Genomic DNA, 16283 nt, shown 5'->3' with positions numbered 1-16283 from the left:
TCTAAAGTTTTGTTTCTCATTGTGATATAGGTATTCGGCATATGGACAATGGTCACATTTTTATGCTTCTTATTTTAGATTTTAAAACTATCAGAGTTAAATGAAACGCACTTCTACTTGAAATTAGTGGTCTCGTGAAATTTTTTTTCTTGACACTAAGGGGGGGGGGGGGTTTAATGCAACCATCTCGTAATCAGTGAGCAAATGGCACTTAGAATTCGAATTTCCATCTATAATTTTGCATGAGTAATCCTTGGTAGGTCTATTTTCCCCAAATCGAACAAAAAGTTGGAAAAGTAACGGCTAACGGCTGGCGGCTCATCTGTTTTGCCATTTGTTTGATATCTATATTGCAAATTAGTCACGAAACCTCTCTCAACATAATACTCTTTTCTACTCCAAAACGCTATCAAACGGTTCTAGACGGTAGCTGTTGGTACTAGAAGTTTAAAATTGGTTATTGCTATCATTTAACATGAATTAAATCAAAAATATGTTTTAAAAAGTTGATTTCTACGTAATTGATGATGGATTTACCCTGAAAATAGGCAAAAAACGGCTGAACGGCTGAGCCGCTAGCCGTTACTTTTCCAACTTTTTGTTCGATTTAGGGAAAATAGACCTACCAAGGATTACTCCTGCAAAAGTTCAGATCGAAATTCGAATTCTAAGTGTCATTTGCTCACTGATTACGAGATGGTTGCATTAAAAAAACCCCCCTTAAACTAATTTTAAACTAGGATTGGCAATCCGTCTAATTTTTGGACCGGATTCCGATTCGGATTCTTACACGAATCCGTCCAAAAATAAATTAAGAGATTAAATTATACCGGGTATTGGAAAAAATCTAAAGCTGCGTTTTTTTATATTTCTGATCTCTCCACTTGGTGGTGTAGGTGGAGAGAGATGGGGGGGGGGGGGGGGGGTGTTGATCTTTGCCTTCAAAGAGGGGGGTTGAAAGAAAAAACTCAAGACGCTAATTTTAGCCTAACAATTAAGAATCCGAATCCGCTATAAAAAAAAAGGATTCCGGATTCGGATTCCAAAATTGGGCGGATTCCGTATTCGGATTGCCAACCCTATTTTAAACAGAATAACATTTAAATTATCCCTAGACGTAACTTCGTGGAAATATCCATTGGACCTTTTTGATCATTTATTTTAATTTAGAAACTCTCCTGTACCTGCGACCTCCTCCCCATACCACACTCCATCCCACCATCCTCCCCACTCACCAGTCCCCCATCATCAATACCCTCCCCATTCCCCAGCCTCCCATTCCATAACCTATTCGCCCAGCTTTCAACACACACACATGTCGTCTATGCACCATCCGCCTAACTCGCCTGGCCAGTTGTCGCATTCCTCGTTCCGAATACCAGCGGCGGGTCATCAAGGCTCACCTCCCCAGCCGCCACAAACTCTCGCCCTGGCGCACACAGCTAGTCCCAGTGTTTCCCTGCGCCAAAGGGCGTTGCAACAGACACAACCGCCGGCGTCGCCGCAGTTGAATGGCGCCTCAACATCGGGTGATTCACCGTTACGGAGGCTACAAGGCGGAGGCGCGGCGGCTAGACTGCAGGATTCACCGCGGTTAAAAGACAATTCGTCGCACAGTTCACCTTCTCTGAAAAGTGCTAATGGACAGGGTTCATCGTAAGTCTTATTTTGTTTGAATTTTGTAAAAAATAAATAGCAAGAGAGTTAATTTAGGACTATTTGATTTTTTCTTATTCTGATTTTAATATTTACAACAAAAGTATGTTCCTAATTATCTTGTTATTATATAAGTTATGACAAATTTCAATCATTCAATATTTTTATATAACTTTCATGCCTAATCAAAATATTAACAGGAAGAATAAAATTTTCAGGAACAGTAGTAACAAAATCAAATGTGTATTTATCGGTGACGGGGCTGTGGGTAAAACGTCGCTTATAATATCGTACACAACGAATGGGTACCCCAACGAGTACATCCCGACAGCCATGGACACCTACCACGCTGTTGTGCACGTGGATGATCAACCATTGACTTTGGAACTCTGTGATACACCTGGACAGGTAGTTATTTAATTTTCAATATTGACGCCACTCTATACACAGTCACGTAAACGTTGAAAATGAAGAAACAGAAGAGTGAGAAAATGGGTTTTTGGAAAAGAGATAGAAAATGATTTAGATAAAATTAAGAGTTAGTCACAATAAGCCGACTTTATTCTTACGTATTCTTTTTCCCTCTCTTTTGGTCGTAGAAGGACAGACGCAACGTGTAGTAAGTTGTAGAGACGCTACGCTACTAAAATTTATATTATTATTATGTTTAGGACGATTTTGATACACTACGACCACTGGTGTATCCGCAGGCGGATGTTTTCTTGCTTTGCTTCAGTGTTGTTCTTCCATCCTCTTTTCATAATGTCAGGTAGGATACCTTTTGCTTTAAGGATTGATAGTAATTTAATATTTTTTTGATAGGTTTATATTTATACAGGGGTGTATATTCTGCAGAAGATTTTTTTGTCCCCGGCTACAAAATTTTTTATTTCTACACCCCCCCCCCCCCCCTAGTTTTTTCTCACCAATTAGGGGGGGAAATGGAAAAATATTTAAAGAACTCTATATTTTTTTTATTTTATTCCTCCTACCACACATTGTTTTAGTTTTTTTCACCAAGGAGGGGGGGGGGGGGGGAATGGAAAAAATGTTTTCAGTTTTCTTAATTTTTACATTTTATTTCCCTCCAACCACTTATTTTTTATTCCCCCCCCCCCCTGAGCAGGGGATACCATGTAGAATATACACCCCTGTATTTATATGAGAGCAGGCATTTAATTTTGTATGTGAAAACTGAAAACTATTACGTTTCACTTTTCGTTTATTTCAGTATGCTGTATTGGGCACAATTTAACAAAGCCTTGGCATACAAAAGAAAAGAAAATTGAGCATATTTTTCTTAATTTAAATTTTCCCAGAATATAATTTTCGCAATTATTCAGAGAAAAATGGATTCCAGAGCTGCGGTCCCACTGCGGCAAGGTTCCAGTTGTCCTGGTAGGTACACAGTCTGACCTCAGGGAGGATGGAAAGACCATACTTCAACTCAGACAAAATAAGGAACAGCCAATACAAGAACACGAAGCAAAAAAGCTTGCTCAGTCTTTAGGTAATGGCTTTGTTTTATCACGTTTACAATACAGATTTGCCTAATTTTATTAATTCTTCCATGAATATTGGCTTATATATTTATGTCTTTTTTTAGGTTGTGAACTTTACATTGAGTGCAGCTCTTTGACACAAAAGAATCTAAAAGAAGTTTTTGATAATGCTATAGTTTCTGGTCTTACTCAGAGGAGAAACAGGGAGAGAAAAATGAACAAAAAGAAGAAAAAGTTGTGTATTTTATTATAGATTTTAGGTGCACACTTCCAAACAGTAATTCAATAGTTGATGTTAACCTTTTAAAGAGGGGGGACGGATGTGCCACTTTTTGAAACCAAAAATAAAACGCGCATATTCTCATCCCATAAAAGAGTTACAGCTCTAAAATTCGGCACAGCAGTTGCTTTTGTGGAGAACAATATGGAACTGTGAAGAACCGGCGGCGGAACCTCCACTCCCGCCGAAAGCCGCCGTTCCCCGCCAAAATTTTTATGCCTTTTTTTCGCCAAATTAGATATTTCTCAATCATCTGAGATAAACTTTTTTTCCCATAAAAATTTCTCTTATATTTTCACGTGACACTTGTGATATTTTAAACATGTTTTTATGAAAAAAAGTTTATCTCAAATGGTTAAAAATTGTATGGCGAGAAAAGGTAAAAAAAAATTCGGCGGTTTTTGGCGGGAGCGGCGGTTCCACCGCCGTTTCTTCACAGTTCCATATTGTTCTCCACAAAAGCAACTGCTGTGCCGAATTTTAGAGCTGTAACTCTTTTATGGGCTGAGATCATGCGCGCTTTTCTTTTGGTTTCAAAAAGTGGCACATCCGCCTCCCCCCTTTAAATTTTCTTGAAATTAAATTTATAATCTTTGATTTAAAAACTTTTATTAACAGTCAGTGATTTGTATATTAAACATCAAAAATACATGGGTTTTTATCATAAAAGCAAATTTAGTAATTTTATTTATTTTAAGTTCTTCAAATAGGCTTAGATTTAATTTATATCGATCATGAAAATAAGATACCCTGCCATTAAATGAGAGAGAGATAAAAACTCTCTTCAAATTTTGATGTTTCTGAACCCTCCCATTATTTATAAATGGTGTGATGAAATGGTTTTCAAGTTGTAATCTATCTACTTCCTTATCAGTCTCATAATACAATTATCTTGTATTATAAAGATTGGAAAATTGCCTCAACAAATTTTGACTATGTAAATTAAGATTAAAATTATGCTAAAAGTGAAATATACTGTTAAAATTAAATTTCCTAATACTCTAAAAAACAATATTTCTTGAAACTAAAGGAGAATTATATAAAATAAAATTTGTATGTACATATGTAACTGAATATTTTATTCCTATACTTCTTTAAAAATTTGCATACTGTATAAATGTTATTAATGTTCTGTTATAAATTGCTATCAACTTTTACTTTTTAAAATGCATATTTTTGTAGGTATCTTTATATTTAAATTTTTATTGGAAAATGTATCGCCAAAACTTTCATATTTTAAGTATTTTTTTTTATTAATATTAATCAATTTAAATGTTTTAGATTTGAATTTATCGCTTTGTAGGTTAATTAAGCCTTGCTTATTGTGATTGAATAGTTCAGCGGTAGTTTAGTTTTTCTTTGGAATCTTAATTTTATTTTTTTTTAATTGTAAAGACTTATTATAATTGATTTTATTTTTGTATTACATTTTATTTTGTACCTAGATTTTAGAATTTATTTATTTTGAACATATCTATCATTTTTGAGTATAGACTTTTTTTTTAACAGTTCTAGTTTATTTTGTTAGTATTATATGGTAATTTAAAAGGCCTACAATTATTTACCCATATTTTAATCATATCAATACATTTAAGGGCAACATTATTAAAAAATAAAACATTCCATTTTTATAAACTTTCATCTATTTTACAAAAACTTAACAATGACCAGTTTTTAAAACATAAATGAATTCTTAATAAAACATAAAAGTACTTAAAATAATACCTAACCATTAAAGAAACCTAATAGGCAAGTACAAATATATTGAAATAGAAGGCCATATAATCTTTATAAATATTATTATCTTTTTATTCATAGACAATAGAAGAATTATATTTTTGTATAGCTTACCAAAGATATATTTGGCATTTTTATATTAATCATATCAAATAATTCTAATTGTTGCTAGTTAATAACTGGAAAATATTTTCTTATATTCATGTAATTATTACTTAACACCTTTCTATAATAAATCACCCAGTGTTTTTAAAATCTTAAAATTCGACCAAATGTAAGCTCATGGGCCCAATATCAGAGGTGAATTCTTAAATAAACTTTTGCCTCAATAAAATCAGTTTGCCTCACTAAAATTTTAGTGAAGCAAAATTATCCCCTCTAAATTTTTGACGAGCCTCACTGATTTTAGTGAGGCAAAAGTTTTTTAAGAATTCACCTCAGTTTAGCTCCTTCATAGAATTTTTTTTTATAAATTAATGACTATCGTGGAGTTCATAGGCTATGCGTTAAGGTCACTGTTTATTGTGCTCAAAAAAAAAACTATCAATTTACTAGGTATCACCTATAAGTATTTTTTATCTTTTCACAGAGACATAAATTGTGAAAAATTTTGTGTAAGCTATCTTTTAACTTTTATTAAGAAGGAGCAGTTAGGATTTTAAAATGATTTTATGAATTACAGCCTATCTGCATGTTGGTCGTTTTTTTGAAGATTTTAAAAAATGTGTCATTTGTTAAAGAGAAGTGTGATTAATATTACTTGTTATGAAAAGTTGCGTTACTAAAATGAAAATTTCAGATGTAAATGAAAATAAATTATTGAATGAAACTGAAGTATGGCCTTGTCATTGATTGCTGGATATTCTTCGGACAATTCAGATTCCTCAGATTCAGGAATGTATATTTGGATATATAACATTTCTTTATACCACCTTCTACGATTACTTGGACTGATAAGCATTATTTTCTGATGGTTCAAACTTAAGGTTTTATGATTTCAACGAGGAACTCTTTATTTCTAGTTTGGCCAGCTCAAGGTTTAATATGTTATTGTTTAAGCACATTAATTGGCCACCAATTGTTTCACGTAAGCTCTTCTTTACGGACTCTATGTTTTGGGTGTCCACAATTAAGTTATCATGACGTTGAAGATCTGAACTCCGTTTTTACAAAATTTATACCTATTCTGTTAATTTTCATCATTTAAAACTGCTTACCTACTGTAGCTCCTGATAAAGCCCCCTTCAAAAAAAAAAAAAAAAATATCATTAAAATTCTCACAAAAAATTGGCTATTGTTCACTGTCTAGGTATTGATTTGCATTAATTTTAAGTGTTTAAAAGAGAAAAACTGCGGAAAATAAAGTTTGTTGAAAAGTAAGGCGAAATATTTAGAAGAAAAGCATTCTTTACTTATCCCTTTATAAAATGTTAATATACATATTTAAAACAGATGATGGAATAAGCGTCGTTATCCATAAAAATCCGCAACACGCCACCTCACTAAAAAAACAAACCTCCAACAGTGCCAAGAATGATCCTAAATCCAGGAAGCGGCCAGCAAGCCTGGCAAATGGAGGACCACTTGCTGCACAGGCACGTACAAAGTTTAAGATGATGAAAACTGAATCAGTGTTGGATAATGTGCACAGGCCGGAGATGGAAGAGAAGGTGGAAAGTATTCCCCTGCCATCAACTGTTCTCACTATGTTTGATAAAACTAAGGAGCAAGAGGTAGGCCTACAAAATTCAATTTATCTTGGAGCGAATTCAATTCCCTTATAAAAAGAGAGGGTATCTGCCCATAATAACAGAGTTAAATGTATATGAGACACACCATAGAAAGCTAGATATTTCTATAAAGCTTCTTTTTAAGTGTATTCTGAAGATAATTGAAATCAACTAAAAAGCTCATATTTTTCATCTTTTGTCATAAAGTGCCAATATTTTTTACTTTTCAATACAAAAATCAACCCTGAGATATGGTAAAATATAAGATTTCTTTTTTTGCTTCCTTACTTATGAGTTATAGGCAATTTAACACCCAATACATTGTAGGTACCTAGTCAATCTTTTAAATATTTTAATTTTACAAATATCTTCTAAGAAAGATTTTCCAAAAAATAAACAGTTTTTTTTAAATTCAACATCTTATTTTGATCTTTAGGAGTTGGACCAAGCCCAGCATCAGGGAAGAATTAGATCTTTCCCACACGAAAAGAATAACTGGGCATCCTTCATCTACGTGGACGTGTCTGACCTTGACCTGGACGAGATCAGGAACTTCCTGTTGACGGAGCTGGAAGTGGAGCCAACTGAGGATGCCCATGTTTCCCTTAGCAGGACAGTTAGTCTCAGGTAACATTTATTCTTTTTCATAATTTCCCAGGGGTGTATGTATATTCTGCGCAAGATTCATATTTTCCCCTGCTGCAAAAAGAATTTTGTTGGGTACCTTTTCAATGCACTGACATATATCCTTAGTGAAATACTCGAACTGCGCAAAACTACTTATGTAAGCCAATAGTTCAAAAATGTATTTGATAAGTGGTCATTATTATACCTTTTCGTTGTAAATGGACGTACTGAAAGCAACCACAACTCCTATATGTTAATGAGCCAAGAAAATAAGCGTAAAGTTGGGGAAGCTAGAAATAAATTTGAAAGCACATAAAAGAACATTACATCAAATATTAAAAAATGTATAATCTGATCAATTGTTTCAGGCACCATTGGATAGATCCTGTAATCCAAGGTATTACAAATGGTGTAAAAGACATCGACAGATTCACAATTAAACTTGATAAACTTCAGGTAATTTTAAGTTAAACAAGATGAATTTGACCATTAGAAATGATTAGCAATAACCTTTTTTTCAAATGATAGTTAAGATTTGGGCTATACTCAAAAAACGCCTATCTCAGAAAACGCCTATCTCAAAAAACGCCTATCTCAAAAAACGCCCATCTCAAAAAACGCCTATCTCAAAAAACGCCTTTTTCATAAAATGCCTACTACATTTTTAAAAAAATAAAGCCTAATTCATAATTAGTTTTGAATTTATTCAAAAGTACATAATTTTTAATCTGATAAAAATAAAGAGGAATATAGGGATAAGACATTAAAATAACCTGACCCAATTTTTCCCCCAAAATATTTTATCTATGGAAAGTAAAATTTAACAAAATGTTAAAATTCTTTATAACTTAAAATAATTATTCTAAACTATTTTTTTTTTGAGGAACAGCTATATAATTCTAATAATTTTAAAGCATATTATACACAATAAATATTTTTTATATTGTTTGTGTATGTTAATAAGGGGGGGGGGAAGTTTTGCCACTTTCGCTTACTCCGTGATTATTGGGCTAGGTATTAAAGTTAGACTATAGGTTATTTGGGATAAAAGTTTACTTTTGGGTAGTAGCTCACGTATTTTTAATCATTTTTTGGATAACCCCACCCCCTAGCCCCCCGGGGCTCAAAAACCCCCTAAAAATGAACCTAACCTTAATTTTCTCAGGAACAATTTGACCAATTGAGATGCTTTTTTAAACTTAAGCTTTTATGCTTATAAACTAACTTCTAGTTTAGAAGTCACCCCCCTGCCGCCAACCCCTAGCCCTCCGGGGCTCCAAAAAACCCTAAAAAAGAACCTAACCTTAATTTTCTCAGGAACCATTTGACCAATAGAGATGATTTTTAAAACTTAAGCTTTTATGCTTTAACTTCTAGTTTAGAAGTCACCCCCCTGCCGCCAACCCCTAGCCCTCCGGGGCTCCAAAAAACCCTAAAAATGAACCTAACCTTAATTTTCTCAGGAACCATTTGACCAATAGAGATGATTTTTTAAACTTAAGCTTTTATGCTTATAAACTAACTTCCAGTTTAGAAGTCACCCCCCTGCCGCCAACCCCTAGCCCTCCGGGGCTCCAAAAAACCCTAAAAATGAACCTAACCTTAATTTTCTCAGGAACCATTTGACCAATAGAGATGATTTTTAAAACTTAAGCTTTTATGCTTATAAACTAACTTCTAGTTTAGAAGTCACCCCCCTGCCGCCAACCCCTAGCCCTCCGGGGCTCCAAAAAACCCTAAAAATGAACCTAACCTTAATTTTCTCAGGAACCATTTGACCAATAGACATGATTTTTTAAACTTAAGCTTTTATGCTTATAAACTAACTTCTAGTTAAGAAGTCACCCCCCCTGCCACCAACCCTTCGTCCTCCGGGGCTCCAAAAAACCTAAATATGAACCTAACCTTAATTTTCTCAGGAACCATTTGACCAATAGAGATGATTTTTAAAACTTAAGCTTTTATGCTTATAAACTAACTTCTAGTTTAGAAGTCATCCCTTGCCGCCAACCCCTAGCCCTCCAGGGCTCCAAAAAAAAACCTAAGAATGAACCTAACCTTAATTTTCTCAGGAACCACTTGACTAATAGAGATGATTTCTTAAACTTAAGCTTTTATGGTTATAAACTAACTTTAAGGTTAGAAGACGCCCCCTGCCACCAACCTCTAGCCCCCCGGGGCTCAAAAAAACCTAAAATTGAACCTAACCTTAATTAAAATTTCTTATTTGAAGAGTTAGAGGTACATTTATTAAACCAAATATGCTTATTTTTGGATGTTATTGACATATTTGCTGAAAAAATTAGAATCGGCTTCCAGGTTCAGGTGCTGCAGGCCTCCAGGTCCACTCTGGAGACAGGTAAAATTAAAATTTCTTATTTGAAGAGTTAGAGGTACACTTATTAAACCAAATATGCATCTTTTTGGATGTTATTGACATATCTGCTGAAAAAATTAGAATCGGCCTCCAGGTTCAGGTGCTGCAGGCCTCCAGGTCCCCTCTGGAGACAGGTACGTAAAAATTAAAATTTCTTATTTGAAGAGTTAGAGGTACACTTATTTAACCAAATATTCTTCTTTTTGGATGTTATTGACATATCTGCTGAAAAAATTAAAATCGGCCTCCAGGTTCGGGTCCTACAGGCTTACAGGTGGACACTGGATAGGTAAAAATAAATTTTCTTAGTTGGAGAGTTAGAGGTTAACTTATAAAACAAACTATGCATTGTTTTTGATGTTAATAACATACTTGAAGATAAAATTTAAATCGGCCTCCAAGTTCAGGTGCTGCAGGCCTCCAGTTCAACTCTAGACATGAAAAAATTTAGATTCTTAATTTAAGAGTTAGAGGTCAATTCACAAGAAAATAAGCATCTTGTTGGATAATATTACAATATTTAAATAAAAAATAAAATCGGCCTCCAGGTACTGCAGGCTTCCAGATGGCTTTTTGGGGGTATTTTCAGATATTTTCGCTGTTTTTTTCTCAGTTTTTAATAACATGTTAGGTATCATATTCATTGATACTTTTTGATATGGACACTTTTACCTGCGTCTTGGTGACCGCTGGTTGCAGCTGGCCAGGTGAATATCTGAACTTGGAGCCAAAAGATCCATATTCTGTTTTATAAGTTGCCCTCTAACTCTTCAAATAAGAAATTTTAATTTTTACTTGTCTCAGGAGTGGACCTGGAGACCTGCAGCACCCGATTTAAATTTTATCTTCAAGTACTAGCAGATATGTCAATAACACCAAAAGAAGCATGTTTGGTTAAATAAGTGTACCTCTAACTCTTCAAATAAGAAATTTTAATTTTCACCTGTCGAGAATGGACCTGGAGGCCTGCAGCACCTGAACCTGAAGCCAATTCTAAATTTTTCATCAGATATGTCAATAAAATCCAAAAAGTAGCATATTTGTTTTAATAAGTGTACCTCTAACTCTTCAAATATGAAATTTTAATTTTTACCTGTCTCCAGAGTGGACCTGGAGGCCTGCAGCATCTGAACCTGGAGGCCGATTCTCATTTTTTCAGCAGATATGTAAATAACATCCAAAAAGATGCATATTTGTTTTAATAAGTGTACCTCTAACTCTTCAAATAAGAAATTTTAATTTTACCTGTCTCCAGAGTGGACCTGGAGGCCTGCAGCACCTGAACCTGGAGGCCGATTCTAATTTTTTCAGCAAATATGTCAATAACATCCAAAAATAAGCATATTTGGTTTAATAAATGTAGCTCTAACTCTTCAAATAAGAAATTTTAATTAAGGTTAGGTTCATTTTTAGGTTTTTTTGAGCCCCGGGGAGCTAGAGGTTGGCGGCGACATCTAACTTAAAGTTAGTTTATAACCATAAAAGCTTAAGTTTAAGAAATAATCTCTATTAGTCAAGTGGTTCCTGAGAAAATTAAGGTTAGGTTCATTTTTAGGGTTTTTTGGAGCCCCGGAGGGCTAGGGGTTGGCGGCAGGGGAATGACTTCTAAACTAGAAGTTAGTTTATAAGCATAAAAGCTTAAGTTTTAAAAATCATCTCTATTGGTCAAATGGTTCCTGAGAAAATTAAGGTTAGGTTCATTTTTAGGGTTTTTTGGAGCCCCGGAGGGCTAGGAGTTGGCGGCAGGGGGGTGACTTCTAAACTAGAAGTTAGTTTTTAAGCATAAAAGCTTAAGTTTAAAAAATCATCTCTATTGGTCAATGGTTCCTGAGAAAATTAAGGTTAGGTTCATTTTTAGGTTTTTTTGGAGCCCCGGAGGGCTAGGGGTTGGCGGCAGGGGGGTGACTTCTAAACTGGAAGTTAGTTTATAAGCATAAAAGCTTAAGTTTTAAAAATCATCTCAATTGGTCAAATTGTTCCTGAGAAAATTAAGGTTAGGTTCATTTTTAGGGGGTTTTTGAGCCCCGGGGGGCTAGGGGGTGGGGTTATCCAAAAAATGATTAAAAATACGTGAGCTACTACCCAAAAGTAAACTTTTATCCCAAATAACCTATAGTCTAACTTTAATACCTAGCCCAATAATCACGGAGTAAGCGAAAGTGGCAAAACTTCCCCCCCCCTTATATAACATGAATATAAAATTTCTTTTAAGCATAATAAAAACTAGAACAAAATTTTGTGTTTTCTAAACTATTTATACCTTCCTTACATCCTACCCAAATTTCACAAACCTATTTTGTACTTCACCCAACCCAAATTCCACAACATCTTTATGAATATCTCTTAACAGGTTTAGTCATATTTACAACATTTTAACCTGATATTCTGTTAATTCAAGATATTAGGTCAAATAATAAAGAAAATTATTTTAATGGAGCTCATAGTTGTTCATCTTATTGTAATAACTGAAAAGTAATCTGGGTTGTTTGCAGTAGATATCTATAATACAAAGTAGAATGATGTCTGTCTGTCCGTTCATCTGTCCGTCCGTCCATCTGAGGCGTAAGATCTTGGTAACCACTGAACCGATTGGATTCTACTCTTCAGGGTATATACCTATTGGTCCTGTGGTGGTTTTCTTGGGGGATGAGACACCCCAACCCCCCAAAAAATTAAAATTTCCCTTCCCCCCCCCAAAAAAAAAATTTCATATTTTTTTTTAATTTTAATGTTTTTATGTTTTATATAGTTTTATATATTTTTAGAAATTTTCATAAATTTTGAAATTTTTTTTATACTTTTATAGGGTAAGGCGGGGAAGTTTCGGTAAGGGGCTATTTTCGGTAATTTCGACCTACCTTCATTAAATGACCTTTTTCTCCATGTTCCTTTCAAATGACAGAATAAAACATAAAGGCAAATTAATTTTATTTTTTGAAGCAAATTTTTGTGAGGAAAAAATCAAAATTTCTGGTCCTTTGAAAAAAAATATTTTTGACATAGGAGGAATAGTCTGATCCTTATGAATTTTTGTGTGGTTAATCCCAATAACCTATACTAATTATGATTTTTTACGCTTGTTTGGTCGTTTGGCCTTTTTTCATCGATTTTTTTAAGGTTAAAATGTAGTCTAGATTTTTTGCAAAGATGACACTTTTGCTTCAAATTCTATTATTGAGGTCAATTTTTAATCAATTTTCATGTTTTTTGGTCTAAATCTATAGTTTAATGTGAGCTTTTTTAGGGTCAGGCCTAAAAAGTAATAAAATACGTTTTTTCTTATATTAATTTTAAGTTTTTAAAAAAAAAATTTCGAAAAAAAAAAATCGGAAATTTGCGTCTTTCTAAAAAATTTATTTTTAACATAGAAGGAATAGTCCGATCATTATGAATATTTTTGTGGATAATCCCTATAACCTATATTAATTATGATTATTTATGTTCGACTGGCCGTTTGGCCTTTTTTTATCGATTTTTTTTAGGTTGAAAAAAATTATTGAAAATTCCCCTGCGGGTGGGAAATTTTCGGTAACTTTTTTGCGGTCAATTTCGGCAAACTTCTAAAAGTCCTAGGATAACGTCCTTTTAGGACCTGATAGTCCTTTCCATAAGCTTTCTACCGGTCTTGGTTTCATTTGAAAATATTAATATTTACCTCATTTTTTTTCAATTATTTTTCTTCTTTTAAACTTTGTTTTATCAAATTCAAAAAGATTGTGAAACTTTCCTTCTCCTGTAGGGGTGAAGCCCCAAAAAGGCTAATGACAAAGAAATTTTAAAAAACAATAAAAAAAAGAAAACAATTTGAAGGTTTTAAATAATATAAATCACTATAAATAAATATAAAAAGTTATAGGTAATGAGTTATAAAATAAAGAAAATATTTTTTTTTTTAAATGTAAACAAAATTTTCAAAATTCTACCCTGAAACTTCAGAAAAAAAGCCCCTAGAGGCTAGGGGCAAAGCCACTAGTATGAAATAAAGAAACTTAAAACATGAATTCACTAGGTGAAAATTTTTGGTATTCAATTGTGATCAATTTTTAAAAAGCAAACCTTCAGGTAGTATATTATTGCTCAAAATGATTTAAAGAATAAAAAGTGCCTAAGGAATGTACAAGAGTGACATTATACTTCAGAGATAGATATTTCAATAAGAAGATTTATAATGTACATATTGTGCAATATTCACAATACCTTCTTAAACTTACATGTTTCACTAAAAGATAATTTTTTGAGATAGGCGTTTTCTGAGATGGGCGTTTTTTGAGATAGGCGTTTTCTGAGATGGGCGTTTTTTGAGATAGGCGTTTTCTGAGATGGGCGTTTTTTGAGATAGGCGTTTTCTGAGATAGGCGTTTTTTGAGATGACCCAAGATTTGTTGTATCGACTGTATTTCACATTAAAAGTCATATACGACTGAATGGTGAAAAGAAAAAAAAGGTTGCTTATTGTTTAACTCAAACAACCTCTTTTTTCAAAATTTCCACTCCTTCCTTCTTTAAAACATTTATAATGAAATGGACTAGGTTTTTACAGAATGTACGCACTTAAAAATATTCTGCACCTTAAGTTCAAAGTATAAAGGTACACTTCGTGATATGGATTGAAGTATCTGCCAAAAAACTTTCAATTTTTTCCTGAGCTGCATGTCAGGTGCTTCTAATACCATGCATAAAAAGTTAACCCTTCGAGTCTCCCAATTATAGGTATAAATAGAACCTAAATTACAAAATTACTATTTTATAATTTTTCAGGTTTATTGCAACGATGAGAGGACTCGAACCTTTGTAGGTCTCCAAGCAACCACTGGTATAAGACCACTGACAAAATTGACACAGGTATCAAGACATTTATATTTTAGAATTTTTGTTTAATAAAAGGATGGAAGCATCTTATAAGTAGCAAAGGCAAAACACAAAAAAAAATTGCCTGACGGAGAACGAAAGTTGCAGAGAAGAAATTCGATGTTGGGAGAATCTTCACGAGAAATTTCATATGTCTATTGTTAATTTTTATTCTTTAGTTATAACAATGATTTCAACGTTGTCACGAAACGTTTCTACAATTTTATATGATCGTCCTTATTATTTGTTTAAGGTGGTAAACACAGTGTTTCAAGAATTCTCGCTGCCAAAATTCTACAACCCTCCGAAATTCCACGTTTCTCTGGCTTGGTGCCTGGGGGACAGAACCAAGGAGTTAAATGCTATACTGCCAGCTTTAGGTTTATATTTCAATATTTACAACAGAGAATAACGCACCTGTGCGTTATATGTTTGAAACATGGAAAAATAGGAAATAAACTCAATTTTAAGCAATGTTTCTAAATATCTATTGGTGGATTATGAAAGTTTCAATTAATATTAATTTTACGTCCCGGACTACTTTAATTTTTGTATAAAAAAAGAACTAGGGAGGGACTTTTCCTTATTTAAAAACAGGGGTGTATATTCTGCACAAGATTTATTTTTTTTCCCCTGCTACAAATTTTTTTTATTTTTTCTCCCCCCTAGTTTTTTCTCACCAAGTAGGGGGGAAAATGGAAAAATATCTATGAACTCTATATTTTATCCCTCCTACCACACATTTTTTTAGTTTTTTTTTACCAAGGAGGGGGGGTAAATGGAAAAAATGTTTTCAGTTTTCTTAATTTTTACATTTTTTTTCCCTCCAACCACTTAATTTTTATTCCCCCCCCCCCCCCTGAGCATGGGATCCCATGTAGAATATACACCCCTAAAAAATTAATGAAATAAAAAAATTGTACAGAAATGAAGATGTTGGATTTAATCGACGATGTGGATGACTTCGGTAAAGTGTTCATCAAAATGGCTCATTGCAAATCTGGCAACAGATTCTTCGATTTCAAACTCAAATAAAGTGTTCAGCGTTTTTAGCGCCTCCAAAATATTTGCATTCAGAAAAGAAACCATTACTACAGTCGTTTGTTTAAAGAAAAAAATCCTTGAAAATTTATTGAATTCAAAAATGAATATTATAATCTACTCATGTTTAAAGTAGGTATGTTAATGTTATCAAGATATATTTTGTATTTTGAAACAAATCCCTTTTTTTAAATGCGTGTGTGCATTTTATTTTGTTAAATCATTTTCTAAAAATATTAAATACGGGTTAAAAGATCTTTTAAATTTTACATTTTTAATGAAAATTAATTGCCATGAATTGTTAACCGGTCATTTAAAGGAATTAACCTGTGCATTACAAATAAATATTAATCATTACACTGTAAATTACAAAATTTTGTTATAACTTCTAATGTTTTATATCATTATACGCTTCGAATACCTAATGAAAATTTTTTGTTTCTCAGTCATTATTTTTTTTCAATAAAAAATGAAAAATACATAAA

General features: G+C 33.3%; 2 protein-coding genes across 7 annotated transcripts in view; both read left to right on the top strand.

Annotated features, from left to right (window-relative positions):
- Nucleotides 1-5975, top strand: part of LOC145316339 (uncharacterized) — a 7498-nt gene extending 1523 nt beyond the window's left edge. The window contains exons 3-8 of one of the 5 annotated variants that reach the window (XR_013878440.1): nucleotides 1171-1656; nucleotides 1875-2064; nucleotides 2328-2425; nucleotides 3000-3166; nucleotides 3263-4055; nucleotides 4386-5975. Coding sequence is in view for 1 of the 5 variants with exons in the window: in XM_080156786.1 (XP_080012912.1) it covers nucleotides 1171-1656; nucleotides 1875-2064; nucleotides 2328-2425; nucleotides 3000-3166; nucleotides 3263-3411 (1090 nt within the window). In the remaining 4 variants the exon portion in view is untranslated. Of the gene's footprint in view, nucleotides 1-1170; nucleotides 1657-1874; nucleotides 2065-2327; nucleotides 2426-2999; nucleotides 3167-3262 lie in introns of all 5 variants that reach the window. The other 4 variants (XR_013878436.1, XR_013878444.1, XR_013878443.1 and 1 more) reach the window with 4 other exon arrangements.
- On the top strand, nucleotides 5973-16283 carry LOC145316361 (U6 snRNA phosphodiesterase 1). 2 transcript variants are annotated; one of them, XM_080156809.1, is made up of 7 exons: nucleotides 5973-6069; nucleotides 6628-6908; nucleotides 7342-7532; nucleotides 7901-7988; nucleotides 14668-14751; nucleotides 15011-15137; nucleotides 15683-16283. In XM_080156809.1, the coding sequence occupies exons 1-7, from the start codon at nucleotides 6012-6014 to the stop codon at nucleotides 15790-15792; spliced, it is 939 nt and encodes a 312-aa protein (XP_080012935.1). In that variant the 5' UTR covers nucleotides 5973-6011; the 3' UTR covers nucleotides 15793-16283. The 2 variants fall into 2 exon arrangements, with proteins under 2 accessions (XP_080012935.1, XP_080012942.1); XM_080156816.1 differs by lacking the exon at nucleotides 5973-6069 and adding an exon at nucleotides 6152-6212.

The sequence above is a fragment of the Acartia tonsa genome, chromosome 1, assembly GCF_053477335.1.
Source record: "Acartia tonsa isolate MP-2025a chromosome 1, ASM5347733v1, whole genome shotgun sequence".
Lineage (NCBI taxonomy): Eukaryota > Metazoa > Arthropoda > Copepoda > Calanoida > Acartiidae > Acartia > Acartia tonsa.
This window is presented reverse-complemented; position numbering and strand designations above follow the sequence as displayed.

Coding starts and splice junctions, on each gene's coding strand:
- LOC145316361 (XM_080156809.1), top strand. CDS start 6,012: ATGGCCTTGTCATTGATTGCTGGATATTCTTCGGACAATTCAGATTCC. Junction 7,989..14,667: donor TTAAACTTGATAAACTTCAG/GTAATTTTAAGT, acceptor ATAATTTTTCAG/GTTTATTGCAACGATGAGAG. Junction 14,752..15,010: donor CACTGACAAAATTGACACAG/GTATCAAGACAT, acceptor TATTTGTTTAAG/GTGGTAAACACAGTGTTTCA.